The following is a 15907-nucleotide window of genomic DNA, read 5'->3' on the forward strand; positions in this document are numbered from 1 at the left end:
TTATTGGTTATACATCTTTTTATTATTTATTTAAGGATTACCCTAGAGATTATAACACGCATTCTTGACTTACTAAAATCTAAGATAATAAATACTTTCACTTTTCCTGGACAATACAAGGCCCTTAGAACCATTGAGCTACATTTACTCCTCACCTACCACTGCTCACCAACTTGTATTTCATTGTTGGTATGTGTTTTAATTCTCTCTATATCCAAATATTTATACATTAAGCTATAAAAAATAAATATTTATTTATAGAGTGCAAATTTGTTTGGATGATCCCACATATTAACTCTTTCTGTTAATTTTCATTGTTGTTTTGCATCTCTGAGCTTCCTTCTGGGTTCATTTGCCTTCTGCATGAACAAGACCCTTTAGTGTTTCCTTTGGTGAGGGACAAAAGCCTCACTTTTGTTGCCAGAAGATAATTTCATCATCATTCTTTGAGAACATTTTTTCCTGTGTAGAGAATTCTAAGTTGACAGCTCTTTCAGCACTTTGAATTTATTATTTATTCCACTCTTTTCTGGATTCTGTTGTTTCTGTTTAGAAAGCAACCATCATTCTTACTGTTATTTCTTTATAGGTAATATGTATTTTTTTTAAAAGTCTAATTTCATTGTCCTTGGTAGTTAGGTGTTTTATTATAATGTGCTTTGGAGTGGTTTTCTTTGTATTTATCCTTCTCGGGATTCATAAAAGTCTTGAATCTATGGGCTCATATCTTTCATTGTTTTTAAAATGAAGGTGGCTAAGCTAGGAGCAACAACAACCGAAATCATCTGAATTCAGAGAGAAAAATGATTTGAAGCTCCCTGATAGGGCTTCTCTGTTTCTGATTCATCCTTACTCCTGTGCATTATCCTTTAGAGTCCCAACCCCAAACCTGGGGCTTATAAGGGCCCATCTTCCTTAGTGGATCTGATTTCCAATACTGTATTTCTAATCCCTTGAGTCTGTTGAAAGTTCTGCTCAGCATCTGTGCTTTTGGAATCAGCAGAATGCCTCTGAGGAAAACTGGCTGCAAATTGATTCACTTCTAGACATTTCTCTCTCAGATCCTGTCCATGCAATTTTCCTCCTTGCTTTGGTATATCTCTTATGCATTCAAACAAATGTGGTATTAAATATTTTTTCCAGCTTTTCTAGTTTTATGCAGATGGATTGATCAGTACTACCTACTTGATTATTGTAGGAAGGGAAACATTCTTAAAGCTTTAAATATAGCATTTTACTATTTTTTCTTTTTTTTCCTCCTCTAAACCCTTAGAAGAGGAACTATCTTATTCATCTTGAGATGCCCAGCACTCAGCACAGAACTTGCAATGTAACACAGGATTTTAAAAGATTTGTTGAATAAATGAATAAACACAGTTTCTGCTTGAGATTTGTGGCAATTAATATTTTTTTCTTTTTTACCCATTACCAGAAATTGAGAAAAGAGTGTCACTCATAACAGTAGTATACCAAGAGCAGGGCAGTGGGAGCTGTACACCCTAGATGTAGTCAGTTGGTTAGAACTTAGACCAATACATTTTTTTCCTCAAGGAGGAGTATTTTGTCCTGACATTATTTAGAATTGCTGATGCATAGTGATAGTAAAAAATAGGTGATTTTAGTTAGCTATTTTATTATTTAAAAATTTCTATATAAAAGGTGACCTTATTGTCTGCATATAGGAGGAGTTGGTTTGGATGGCTTCCAAGGTATCCTCTAAACCCGAGATTCAATATGGGTTTGCTGAGCAGACACCAGGTGTATCTGATTATGATTTGTGACTGGAAAGAATAGTGTGGTAGGTAAGTACAGGAGGTAGCTGAACTCCATCCACAGAGGCCTTTTCTCTCACTGGGCCCAAGTGTAGAGCCTGGTCACTACAATGATTTCTTCATTTTAAAAAAGATCATTTATTTATTCAAAACCAGTGCCTATTGGAAACAAACTCCTTTTTTAAAAATAGAAAAAGGAATACTGTTACAATGATGCCTTCTTGGGCAAATATACAAAATGGTGGGACTATAGCCACCGGGTCAGCTGTGTTCACATCATTCAGTACATAAAGTACAGCTGGGTACTGATGAGAGATCGTTTGTTTCTGAGATCAAGCTGAGGAGAAACATAAATGCCTCATCTTACAGAATGAGAAAAACATATAACATTTACTTCTGAAAAAATTGAGCATTTGGTTATGTGAAAGATTTAAGAGTTTTAATGATGCCCCTAAATTTAGCCCTTTAAAAACACCAATTTATTTAGGGATCTTTAAGTTAATAATATAGATATGTCCAGCACAACTTTATCCTATTTACATAAAGAAGCATTAAAAATTCAAGGCCTCTTTTGTAACAGAATTAGTAGTTTAGTAGTTGAACATAACAAAAGAAAATGCATAAGTGAAAAATTTAATAGCCTATTAAATCTCATCTTTCTTTTCATAAAATTGCCAAAAGAAGCATAAGTGATCAGTAACCTCTTTTAGAACTCTAAGTACAAGAGTGCTAATGGGTCAAAAATAAGAAAATTTGTTTCTTACAATTTCAGGAAACTTCTGAAGTATACCTATCTAGTCACCGTAAAACACAGTATCTTTATAATTCAGCCAATGATAGGAATTCTCTCAAATATGAAAGGTAGGCTATGAACTGGGGTTGACTTCAGGACTATTAAAAAGCTTCCACAAATTTAAATCAATAACATAAAAAGAATAAACTGCTATTTGGTTACCGACATGTAAAAAGAAAAGGAAAGATGTTAAATCACAGTGAATGGAAAAATGCTGAATATGGATTAATTTATCCAATCTACCTTAGGCCAAATGGACATTATGATAATTTTTCCTTCAAAACGCTTATAATAAACTGCACCAGTTCATTGAGAATAAGTACAGTAAACCAAAGAATCAAACATTTATCCACAATATATGGGGGCTGTTTATAAGGCGCTGAGTTTGAATAACCCATAGCAAAGTATCTTTCATTACAGAAGATAACTGCTCTACTGAGAGTGAAGGTAGCTTTTTACATTCCTTAAATGTTGAAAATAACGAAACGATTTTTGGACAGAGAAACTCACATAAGTGGTATACTTATGAAAAAAGAAAAAAAAGGCAGATTCTGGGATAGAATTCCTGAGACAGATGGCTCTGGGTCTGATCTTATCAAGAAATTCTTATAGTCTTTTTAGTTTTTCCACCTGTAATTTATCTCAATAAAAGTTTCTAAAAACAAACAAAACTCAGAATGAATCAAAGTCACTTGAGGATAGCCATAGGCTGGAGGGAAATGAGCTTCTGTCAGTCCCAGGTTCAGCAAGGCACTTTTAACAAACCAGTAACTGCAGTAAGAAAACACAGTTTTCAAGGGGTAAGATCAAACAAAAATATGATCAGACCCATCTCAGCAAGAACCCAATCAGAAATGAGACAAACAGCAGCACAAACACAGTCCAAATGGGAGAAATGGTGCCCAGAGCTACACAGACGCCAAGCTTTCCCACAGCCCTTTCATTTACTTAGTCCGCTTTGACTTTTTAAAGATGTTAGATTTATTCTGTTCCACCAGACTTTGGAAGTCCATGAAGCATCTCTTTACAAAGTGCTTTAGAGACAGTAGGGACATTTTCAGTGTGCCTTGCTTCTATCATTTTCAGGTACTCAAAGTGTGGCATTTACAGAGCATGGGTAGAACCCAGAATGTTCCACTTCCTCTCCAGGGGTTTGATAAGCTGTGATTCTATTATCGGATATACTAGTGGCCAGTGGCAGTGCAGTGGAGGTCAACAGTATTGATATTTGCCAGTGTGTGTCAATGATTTGATTTGGGAGTGATCAAAGTTGTGTGGTTTGGGAGGACAGCAGGCTGCATAGAACCTATTGACACTCATATGCAAGTTTTCAACTGGAAGGTCCATCAGAAGGTCTACTGGATCCACAGTAAACAGAAGTATTCTCATATAGTGAATCACTGTTTTTAAATCAATGCTTGAGAACCAATAAGGCATTAGGTTAATGCTAGCAGCACAGAAACCTAAAGTATGGTCTCAAATTGTGTCTGCTTTCCTTTTTTTCCCCCTTGGGAAATAATTCCTGGAATGTTTATGGAGAAAAAAATGGATGTTAGTGGTCACCCTCCTCCTCATAATTTCTGACATGGATATCTATCAGATAGATAGTCTTGAATTAAAGTGCTTTTGTTTTGCCTTCTTTTCCTCCTGGGAAATAATTCCTGGGTTGTTTGTTGGTGGGGGAAGATGGAAGTTGGTAGTCTATTTAGTACAGGCACAAAGTATAAAAGAGAGGAAGAATACTTATAGAGGGGTAGACAAAGCACTCAAATGAAAAAGAAAGTTCTGCAGAAGTAAATTTTCTCTTAGGAGACATGAACCCATTTTTATGACACTTTCTGAACAGGGGCTGTTTTCCTGGCTGCCACTGAAGGTTAACTTTGCTTCCTGGAAACAGTGGCCTGGCTGCTGCTGACTGGACCACCCTGAGGAGGTGGCCTGCTTGGCCAGTTAGGGTTCTGCTGCTGGTGGTGCCTGGCAGAAAATCCTGGACACAGTTCCTGGAGCTACCTTTTTGATGGGGCTCAGAGGGAAATGGCAATAATGGTCATTTCGTAAAGGACAAAATTCTCTTCTATCATATGCAAAAGGTAGCAACAGTGAAGGGGTGCCATTATACCAAGCCTATGCTTGTCCCATGGCTATGACAAATACTGGCGACAACTTGGGAATGAACAAGGAAGCAAATGACTCTCCAATCTTTAGATGCCCTTTTCAAATCCAGCCCAGTTGCTTTTCCTTGCCCAGGAGTGAAATTATTACGTTTGTTTGTCTCCATGTCAACTCTGTTTACTTTCTTTTGCATTCTCTTGTTAATCATCATTAAAACTACCTTTACTGAGATGACTGACAGGATAACCCCCTACTCAAACAAGGATGGGCATATGGTAAATATTTAGAGTCTTATGGGCTGGCCATTACTGATGCAGAGTTCCATTAAGAATCCCTTAGTCATTCATAAAAACATGTTACTCTTAAAAATACATCTCTCTTCCAACTCTCTTCACAGCCTGGTTAGATATCCAGTAAAGCAACACTTGGAAACAACAAGAAAGGAAGTTATGGGATCACTAGATGGCAAACAATAGCCATTTTCCACCAAGTGAACCCACTGGACAAGATTTGTGGGTTCCTACATCACTCTTTCTGGCATATTAGAAATCAAGTCTCTAGATATAAAAAAATTTGAGATTGCTTTTTCTTGCTCTAAAGACACATGTATATGCCAGGCTTAAAGAAGAACCCCAAGCAAACGGTCTGGTTTTGTTTTGATCTTATTTATGCCAAAGTGACCCAACAAAATGTTCCATCAAAATGATGACAATTCAGATCTCCAGCAGGGCTTTTGCGTTGCTGTGTTCACCCATATTTGCAATTGGAAGCTGTGGATTTGTTTTCCCTTGTGGGTTCTCTGGGTGAACCTGTTATTGATTATATCAGGATACCACAAACATTATTTCAAGAAAAAGATTATGCTTCATAATGTTTAGCATTTATACAGGTTCTTTTGATTTCAAAACAAGTTATAAATATTTTCTACTGTGACAACATCTTTCGAGGTAGGTGATTATTACTGTCCCTACATTACCAGTAGAAACCTGAGGCCAAGAAGTACAGGACTCTGTTCCCAGGCCAGGGAGAGTCAGGAGCAACACTAAGACTAGACGTCCTGAAGGGCACCTGCTCTGGGTTCTGAAGAGGCCACGCCTCTCTCTAGTGTAGCAAGTCTCCATTAATATAGGGTTATATATTGTATAGATATAAAACAACAACACACAAGGACATCATAGGACAATAATCCAATATTTTTTGTTTCTTAGTAAAATATGTTAAGCACAGTATTTAAATTGCATTTCTCTGAAAAGCATTTGGTATATTAAATAGCAGAAGGTATATTAAATAGCTCTATAAATGCTTGCTGGCATACTCTTAACTGCATAAGGATTCTAAAGAAATTAAAATCCACTTATGAACACCATAAACTAAACAAAAATGTGAAAAACTACTTTATTCTTATAATGCAGACTTAATAGCTTGCTGGATATTAGCAGGTGGCTACATAAGTTTTCTGAGTTTGAGAGAAAGGATACACATTGTTGGCTGTGGCTTTGAAATATCAATTTGGTAGGGAAAATGCAGTTGAAAGGTGAAAATTAAAGACTGCTCTCAACATTTTGCATCCATTCTGAACAATTCATACATATAAAAGATACAATCGCACTTGGAACTAATGTTTAGGTGAATATAGGGGTGCTATATAATATTTTGTGAGAAGAGAAAGTGATAGAAAATAAAAGCTATGGTATTGGAAAAAATGCAGAAGGAGGCAGAAAGGGTATTTTTCAAGTGTGTTGAAGATGGGCATGAGATGTAAGCTGTTCATGCTTACATGACTATATAGGTCTTGGAAATGGTTTTCAAGGACAAATATTTGGTTCGATCAGTCTCTTCTCCAGGGCAAAATGCTCACTCTCCTCTCTAAGTCAGCAGTTCTCAGAATGGTATAAAAGAGCTTACCACATGCTAAGCTTCTTAAGAACTGACCAGGTGGTCAGCAGAAAAAGTTCTAAAACTAGAAAGGAAGAGGCATCAAAGTCTTAAAATTTGTATGCAAACGTAAAAACTAACTTCCAAGCCAAAATGACATTCCCTGTCAGAAGTAACAAATACAAAAGTCTTAAATTTAGTGTACACGCGGCTAAGATATTGTTAGATAAGATATTACGTGTCATTCAGAGAATATTTTTTGTGTGCTTTTTCCCTAAAAAAGACATATTAAATTATTTTTCTCTCCTCAAGTCTTTTTTGTATAAATGTGAAATATAAGGTGTCCTGTAAGTTTGTTCATTCAGACTATACACTCTAGGGGTCCTTTCCACTTGCATTGTAGGTGACAGTTTTATTTGAGGAGGGTCTGAGTTTGAAGAGGCTTGAGCAGTTCGGCTGCTTGGTGGGCTGCAAGGTTCTGGAGTAGGGCGAGTACCAGTCCCTTTCAAATACATCCTTCAGTTGCTTAATGATGCTTGTGTTGTTTCTCACATCTGCTTGGTTGATAACAAGGCCTGTGCCAGCATTCTGGGTAAAATCATTCCCTACCCAGTCAAAATTTCCTGCAAAAGACAAAGGAAATGATGGTAAAGAGTTAAGATCCACCGGGGAATATTCTCCATTTAAAGAAATATAGAGCAGATTCTATTAAAAAAAAATACCCGGGAATAGTGACAGGGAGACTGAATTGTGTTGACAGCTCATAGAAAAAAATCCAAGAAGGCTTACATATGGCATATTAATATTTGCATATTATTTTGGCATTTTCTTCAGCTTTGCTCAACTTGAAACTCAAAACAGGAAATCTGATGTTCTTTTTTGGTAAATGTTATTTCTTATTGACATTCACAAGGCACACTAAATACAGCAACATTTAAAATATACAGGAATACACTTAAAAATCCTGTGAACAATTACTACCTTCTCAAAGAGACAACATCTAATCCATACGTACAAATGAGAGATTCTAATTATAATGTTCAGGAGCTTTCACATCAAAGAAAAAGCTGAAGCCAGAGAAGGAGAACCAGTTTTTAACTAAACACACAAAACACTCCTTGCTTGGGCGGTAAGTCATTCCCAGTTCCAGGATCAGGCTTCTCAGCCTAGGAATCAGGGCACCTCCCCAGAGTGGCTGCTGGTATAGGTGGTATATTAGTTTGCTAGGTCTGCCATCACAAAGCACAACAGACAGGGAGCTTAAACAACAGAAATGTGTTGTCTCACAGTTCTGGAGGCTAAAAGTCTAAGATCAAGATGTTGGCAGCTTGGTTCCTTCTGAGGGCTGTGAAAGCAGGATCTGTGCCAGGCCTCTCTCCTTGGCTTATAGATGGCCATCTCCTCCTTGTGTCTCTTCACGTCATGTCCCCTCTACACACACCTCTATGTCCAAATTTCCCATTTTTATAAGGACAGCAACCAAATTGGATGAGAAACCACCCTAATGACCTCACCTTAACTTGATTTCCTTTGTAAAGACCCTGTCTCCAAATAAGGTCATATTCTGAGGTACTGGGGTTAGGACTTCAACATACTAATTTTAGGGGGCCCATAATAGGTAGTAAGGCTGGGATCCACCCCAGAAGGGAATAATCATGTCTATGCGACTTGCATGTAGTCCATTTTCAAAGTGGGAGTAGATAAAAGGACTGGACTACCCAAAACTCCCAGATGAATCTCTTGTCTTTGGTATCCAATGGGGAGAGAGTTCCAGTAGGAGAGCAAAGGTACTCTCAGGAGGGTATAGCACCATTTATTTCTTTGCTTTTCTTTGTCTTCATTTATGCATATTTACTGAGTGTACAATGTCTACCAGGTACTATATCAGGGGCCATGATATAAAACTTAAAATCACAGTCTCCGCCTTCCAGGAGTCCGGGAGGAAAACACAAAAAGTATAATACAAGGCATATGAGATAGTACAACAGATGTATGTATACTATGCCATGAGGGCAGGAGAAAGCAATTTCTAATTCTGACTAGATGTGTCAGGAAGAGAGCATTTCACTGAATAATAAGAAAGGCACAGAAATTTATCAATTAGGAAACTAATTCCACAGGGAAGATAACATATTTATGCACAAAAGATCTGATGAGGATCTTAGAGCGTGAAGGGGAAGAGTCAGGAATGAGGTCGGGACATAAGGAATGTAGAGGGCAGAGGAACTATCAGTTAGTAAGTGCCTACTATGAGCAAAGCACTATGCTTTCTATTTGTACAGATTATCTCATATGGTTGGTAGGATTTATGCTCACTTGACAGAAGAGGACTCTGAGGCTCAAGGAGGTGAATAAATTTGCCCAGCTTCACATGGTTAATCAACGGTCAACCCAGGTCTGCTAGACTCCATGAACTATCTTCAATACTATAAATGAAGAATCATTCTCACTAATAAAAATTTACCCATGTCAAGACTGACAAAATTAGCTAATAAATTACCACCATCCTCTTTGGTTCAGAGCTGGTTCCACAAGGGAACCGAAGGCTTTTAAGTATAGAGCTTGACTTTCCATTCCCTCAGTGGCTCCTCAGGCACCCTGCAGGAATATTTGCTGAAAGATGCTGAGATCATGGTCCCTGGGCATCCTTGACCCAAGGCCCTGCAGTCACCTGTGGGAGAAGCTGCTGGGAGAAGGGACATCTGTAGAGAAAGCTAGTATCTCTTCCTTTATAGCTCTCATTCTTCAGCCCTTCTCTACTCTCTGGAGCCCCCCGCACATATCAACTCCCTTTTCCATATGACACTGCCTGGAATATTGGAAAGTGGTTCCCTTGTCCCTCATTTTACTCCTTAAGTTTATTCCTCTAAAAGTCAAATATTATCAGCATAGAGAAGGAACTCCTCTCTCTCTCTTTATATCTCACCCCAACCCACACAAACACTACAATGATGCTGTCAATGACTTCATGATAGACATAATTTTGACTGAATTTTATTGCTATAAATTAGCAAACTGCTTGCTAAATGGTTTGTAATACTGTGTTAGAGTCTCTGCACAGAGACTCCTTTTGCTGTTGCTCTCAGACACGTGGCCATGCTCAGAGGCTGCGGCTTTGTGCAAATGCTCAGTGCCAGGTGAACACCAGCTTGAACCTCTAAACAGAGGATTTGTAGCTACTGCAGGTTGAGAGTTATTCTGGAAACTGCTGGTAGGAGGCACCTTCTATTCATTCCATAAACAGAAGACAGCACACTTTTCAAGGACTTCTTGATAAGACACTAAAATCTCATCTTAAGATTAAGTGCAAGGCATTAGACCAAGGGCAGTAATTTTTTTATGAGATATCATAACATTATCTCATTCAATATTCACTGCAGTCCTATGAGGTGACAATATTAACTTCACTGTATTGATGAGGAAATTAAGGCACAGAAAGGTTAAGTAATTTGTCCAAGGTGGAAGTGAAAAAACATCCCACAGTTGAGGTTCAAAGCCAGGTCTGACTCCGCAGCCCACGCTTAAAGGTGTACTCGTTTTGTACTAATTGTGCTCTTCACCCTAGACTTCATCGGCCCCCAGGGCTGGAGCATCAGGCCTCACTGAGATCTCTGCTCCATTCATTTGCAGACCTCACTCTTTGAAGGAAACACATATCCTTTGGGGGAAGCACGGAGAGAGGGAATGATGATGGGAGAGAAGTGACAAGATTATGAAGTCTCATTCTGTGAAATTCAGCTTTTTTCCTTTGATACAATGGATGGACCCAAGATCCTCCAACTTTATTGATTCTCAAAAGTTTTAATTAGTCTGTTCTCAGGAATCATAGCCCTCGGCATCTTTCACAGGACTACAGGGCATTCCTACACCAGCGTGATTGTTTTCCTACCTTTATTTCCTGATGGCTAGGCTAAACCTCAAAATCACGTATATGCTTCAGTCATTTTTCAGTTTGGGAAGCAGTTTTACCCAGCTCTTTTTGAGACTGCCATTTCAGCTTCTAGAATGCACATTTAGGCCCCAGATGCCAGGATAGCTGTAGTGTTACCCTCAGCAACACCCTGTGAGGGTGTAGATGAACTCACTGGATATAATATATAAATAACCAAACCACCTTTCAGACAACTTTGCCAAGCTTGACTCAAATGTACTCAAATCAAAATTAGAGAGATGAGGGCTTCCCTGGTGGCGCAGTGGTTGAGAATCTGCCTGCCAATGCAGGGGACACGGGTTCGAGCCCTGGTCTGGGAAGATCCCACATGCCACGGAGCAACTAGGCCCATGAGCCACAACTACTGAGCCTGCGCGTCTGGAGCCTGTGGCCCGCAACAAGAGAGGCCGCGACAGTGAAAAGCCCGCGCACCGCGATGAAGAGTGGCCCCTGCTTGCCACAACTAGAGAAAGCCCTCGCATAGAAACGAAGACCCAACACAGCCAAAAAAATTAAATAAATAAATAAATAAGTCAGGAGCTCTTAAAAAAAAAAATTAGAGAGATGATACTGTCTGGGGATTCTTCTGTAAGTCTTGTGAACATTTACTGGAGCTCTATTTCCATGCAAGGTCTAGTGTGGATTTTTCTTTATTCAGCATTCTCAGCAGGTATCTGAGTGACTTCTTAAGAGATTTCCAGAATATGCTGATAATTATTTAAATTATCAATGAATTTTCCCTCTTTATGTTCTTTAAGAATTTTTATATTAGACCTATGCTTCACTCTAGGGAACTAATGTTTTGCTAAAATGCTATGTGTAAAATGTACTCATTTAAAAATGTATTATAATAAAGAACCCAGAAATAAACCCACATAAATATAGTCAACTGATCACGACAAAGGAGCAAAGGCGATACAATGGAGCAAAGACAGTCTTTTCAACAAACAATGCTAGAAGAACTAGGCATCTACGTGCAAAAAAAAAAAAAAGAAAAGAAAAAGAATCTAGACACAGACCTTACACACTTCACAAAATGTAACTCAAAACGTGATCATACCTAAATGTAAAATGCACAACTACAAAACTCCTAGAAGATAATATAGGAGAAAACCTGGCTGACCTTGGTTTTGGTGATAACTTTTTAGATACAACACCAAAGGCATGATCCATGAAAGAAATAATTGATAAGTTGGACTTCATTAAAATTAAAAATTTCTGCTCTGTGAAAGAGAATGAAAGAGAATGCAAAGATAAACCACAGTCTGGGAGAAAATATTTGCAAAAGACATATCTGATAAAAGACTGTTATCCACATATACAAAGAACTCTTAAAAATGAACAGTAAGAAAATTAAAAATCTGTTTAAAAAATGGGCCGAAGGCCTTAATAGACACCTCACCTAAGAAGATAGATGGCAAATACACATACGAAAAGATGTTCCACATCATATGTCAAAGGGAAATGAAAACTGAAACAATGAGATGTGTGTCATACACAGCTATTAGAATGGCCAAAATTCAGAACACTGACAACACCAAATGTTGGTGAGGATGTGAAGCAACAGGAACTCTCACTCATTGTTGGTGGGAATGCAAAATGGTATGTCCACTTTGGCAGACAATTTTGCAGTCTCTCACAAAACTAAACTTACTCTTACCATATGATTCAGTTATCATGCTCCATGGTATTTACCCAGCGGAGTTGAAAACTTACGTCCACACAAAAATATGCACATGGATGTTTATAGCAGCATTATTCATAATTGTCAAAACTTGGAGCAACCAAGATGCCCTTCAATAGGTGAATGGATAAAGTGTGAATCGATAAATAATATTCCAGACAATGGAATATTATTAAGCACTAAAAAGAAATGAGCTATCGAGCCATAAAAAGACATAGAAGAACCTTAAATGCATATTACTAAGTGAAAGAAGCCAATCGTAAAAGTCTACACACTATATAATTCCAACCATATATTTTGAAAAAGACAACACTGCGGAGTTAGTTAAAAAAGAAATCAGTGGTTGCCAGGGTAGAGGGAGGGATAAATAGGTGGCGCACAGAGGATTTTTAGGGCAGTGAAACTACTCTATGTGATACTACAATAGCACATACATTTTACCCAAATACATTTGCCCAAATCCACAGAATGTACAACACAAAGAGAGAACCCTAATGTAAACAATGGACATTGGGTGATAATCATGTGTCAATGTAAGTTCATCAATTGTGACAAATGTACCACTCTGGTGAAGGATGTTGGTAATGTGGGAGGCTGTGCACATGTGGGGTTGGGGGGTATATAGGAAATCCCTGTGCCTTCTGCAGTTTTGCTGTGAACCTAAAACTGCTTTTAAAAAAAAAGTCTATTTAAAAAAATGCATTACAGGGAAGGAAGAAGGGAGAGAGTCAGGAATCATTATTTAGTAGGAATCTGGCAGAGAGATCAGTGACAGTGTTGGGAGCTTCTCATATATTATCTCATTTAATCCTCATACCACCACCAAAGGATAGGTGCTGTTATCCCCATTTTAAAGATGAGGAAACAGAGGCTCCTCAGAGGCTCAGAGAGATTGTGTGACTTTACCATCTTCCAGCTTGTAAGTTTCAGTGCTTGAAATCAAAAAAAGGTTTGTCTGACTCCAATACACTTAATTCATTATAAAGAACATTTGGATATAAGCACATGTCACTGCTGAATGTGCACATAACAACTTACTTTAAGTAAACCCTGCAGGTAAAATATTCAGATTTGAGTCCTTAAATCCCACTGTGCCCAAAACTTAATCCATCGCTATGTTTCCCAATATTGAAGCAAAAGTTCCCATTTTTGACTAAACAACTTTGAGTTTGCTTTTGCCACTTGTTTAAAAAGAAGCTCATTTCATTCTATTCTCCATGCATTGTTGAACATGAGAAAATCTAAATGATCACCTCTTGGGTCACTGAGAGGGACAACATGAATAAAATAATATTGTCATATTCTAGAACTGGAATGATACACGTTTTTTTAAAATTTCAATACCCTATTCTATTATTCTTACCCTATTCTATTATTCTACTAATAAGACACACAACTATTCGAAATGGGAAAAGACAGAACATCTCCACACTGAGAGAGGAAGTAGTAAGTGTTTAATTCATTTCATATCTTATGGCCCAATTTCCTTATTTCTAAATTGAAGGTGATTAAAGCTGCCTTCCCTATTGACAATGTTGCTAAGAGAATCAAATAAGATAAGGTGCTTTACAAAGTTAAAATGGCATATTTTTTACTCACTGAATTTGGAAAAAATAATGCAGATTCCATATTCCTTCATCCCAGACACATTTTTCTTTTCTGCTTTGAGATTGCTACTTCATTTGTATGGTGTAATAACCATCCTGCTGTTTTGTGATCTATGCACTTTCATTATATAGATAATAACTTCCACTCTGCCTGTGACAGTACCAGTAAAGGGGTTACTCTGGACTCATGCACACCATGGGAAAGTAGAACAGATTTAATCCGTTAGTAAAAAATATACCAATACATATTGTTTCTATATCTGGAGCTTTATTGCCTTAATAATAATAGCTAACATGAATCTAGTATTATCTATGTGTTAGGAGCTTTAATTGTGCAAGGTGCTTTGTACATATTATCTCAATTAAACTTCACCCTATGAAGTAGAAACTATTATTAACTCCATTTTACAGATGAGAGAACTGAGGTTTTTAGAGAGCTTAAGTAAATTGTCCAAAGTTAGATATTTTAAAAATGGCAGGGGTAGGATTATTGCACAGGTAGTGTTTGTTTGGGCATCGAATTTCAATGATGTCTGCCTCCCCATTACTCATGACAGGCTGGCTGTGGTACAGTGGGTAGGAAATGAGCGCTGGGTTCATTTCAGTGCCAGGACTGGCCTTTCATGAGCCATCCAACTCCTCACCTATAAAATGAGACAAATGGACCGTGGAATTTCTGCAAAACATTTACGAAAAGACATCACATATGGTCTCCTAGCATATGAACCAAGCCACAGATGAGATGCTCGGTTGAAGAGCTCTTTGCCCTCACCCTCCTGTTTCCTGACCTCAAGGTCCCCCACTCACTAGCAGGGGTTTCCTCACCATGGGGTACAGAAGAGTACAGATAGATCACCACTAACCTGCATGATCCCCTAAGGAGCCTTACAGCCCTGACACCTACCAATATAAGCTGCGCCATCCGTCACCATGTACTTGTTGCGATTTAATCTAGGGAAGGTGTGATTCTTTTGTTCTTTTGTAACACAAGCATTCTCTCTTTCCAGATCAAAAAATTTCTGTAAGACAATAAATAAATAAATAAATAAATAAATAAACAAACAAAGCAGGTGAATATAGAGGACATTTTTGGTTTCGTTCAAACACAGAAGGGTTTCTTATTCAAGTATCAACAATAGACCTCATATTGAGTTATTAAAACCACAATCTTGTTACTTCATATAGATGAAGCTATTTTTGTTCTCAAATCCATATAGGCAACAAGAGAGAAAATTATCATGCTCACCTAGGTCTATAATTAACACTTTTAAACTATAAAATGAACATAAAATTCATTCTTTTAACAGGGAAAGGGCCAGAAGTTGTCTAATTCTTATTGTCTTATTCATCAGAGTGCACTGGCATTTTAAGTATGCCTCTGGGTGCTTTCTGTCAAGCATGCCAATGAACTGAATTCTCACACGTGGCATATATTATAAGAAGCAGCAGGCCCATGTCAATGACTAGCTGAATTAATTGGGGATTTGCAAAGGTCAAAAAAAGATTTTGCCAAAAGAACAAATAGTTTCCATCTAAACACCTAGGTCTACAAGCTCTTTTAATAAGCAACTCAAAAAAATCACAACTTCAAACCATAAATCCTGAATTTCAACTTTAATGTGATCCAAAAAGCAGCATTCCAGTTCACCTGGAATGGGGATGGGGGAGCTAAGAGAGGTGGGTGACATCAGGAGTGGTTTCAGGATTCTGCTGAAATTGGCAAGTGCTCAGATGAGGCTTAAACTGTGACTGAGTTCACAGGAAGACACCATCAAAGGTGAAGAGCTCAGGTCTCCTCCACATTGAAAAACGTGGAACATTTTCAAAACTGCATGGAATATTTCCAGAATGTCTTACATCTGTAGAACCATGTGTGATTGAAGGAAAGAAGAGGCAGTGAGAAAAATAGATGATACCTAGCAATGGAGATATCATTTACAGTTTTAAAACTGTAAGTGTTCAAATTTGGTTTGGGGAAATAATGAGAGTTGGTTTTTCCCTCCCCTCCAGGTTGAGAAAGAAGTGATAAACCAAGTGATCACTAAGGTCTCTTCCAGCCCTGAAAATTGTATTCTGATTTTTTTTTTTTTGTAGAACCCTTGAGATCAATGATACACAGGCCAAAATCTACCA

At 37.9% G+C, this 15907-nt stretch overlaps 1 protein-coding gene across 1 annotated transcript in view; it reads right to left on the reverse strand.

The window, feature by feature from the left end:
• Positions 1-6927: 6927 nt before the first annotated feature.
• Positions 6928-15907, reverse strand: part of PLD5 (phospholipase D family member 5) — a 474233-nt gene continuing 465253 nt past the window's right edge. Inside the window, exons 9-10 of the mRNA XM_068538505.1 lie at positions 14679-14793; positions 6928-7175 (exon numbers count right to left, since the gene is read on the reverse strand). Coding sequence (XP_068394606.1) covers positions 6928-7175; positions 14679-14793 — 363 coding nt within the window. The remainder of the gene's footprint in view (positions 7176-14678; positions 14794-15907) is intronic.

The sequence above is a fragment of the Eschrichtius robustus genome, chromosome 3, assembly GCF_028021215.1.
Source record: "Eschrichtius robustus isolate mEscRob2 chromosome 3, mEscRob2.pri, whole genome shotgun sequence".
Taxonomy (NCBI): Eukaryota; Metazoa; Chordata; class Mammalia; order Artiodactyla; family Eschrichtiidae; genus Eschrichtius; species Eschrichtius robustus.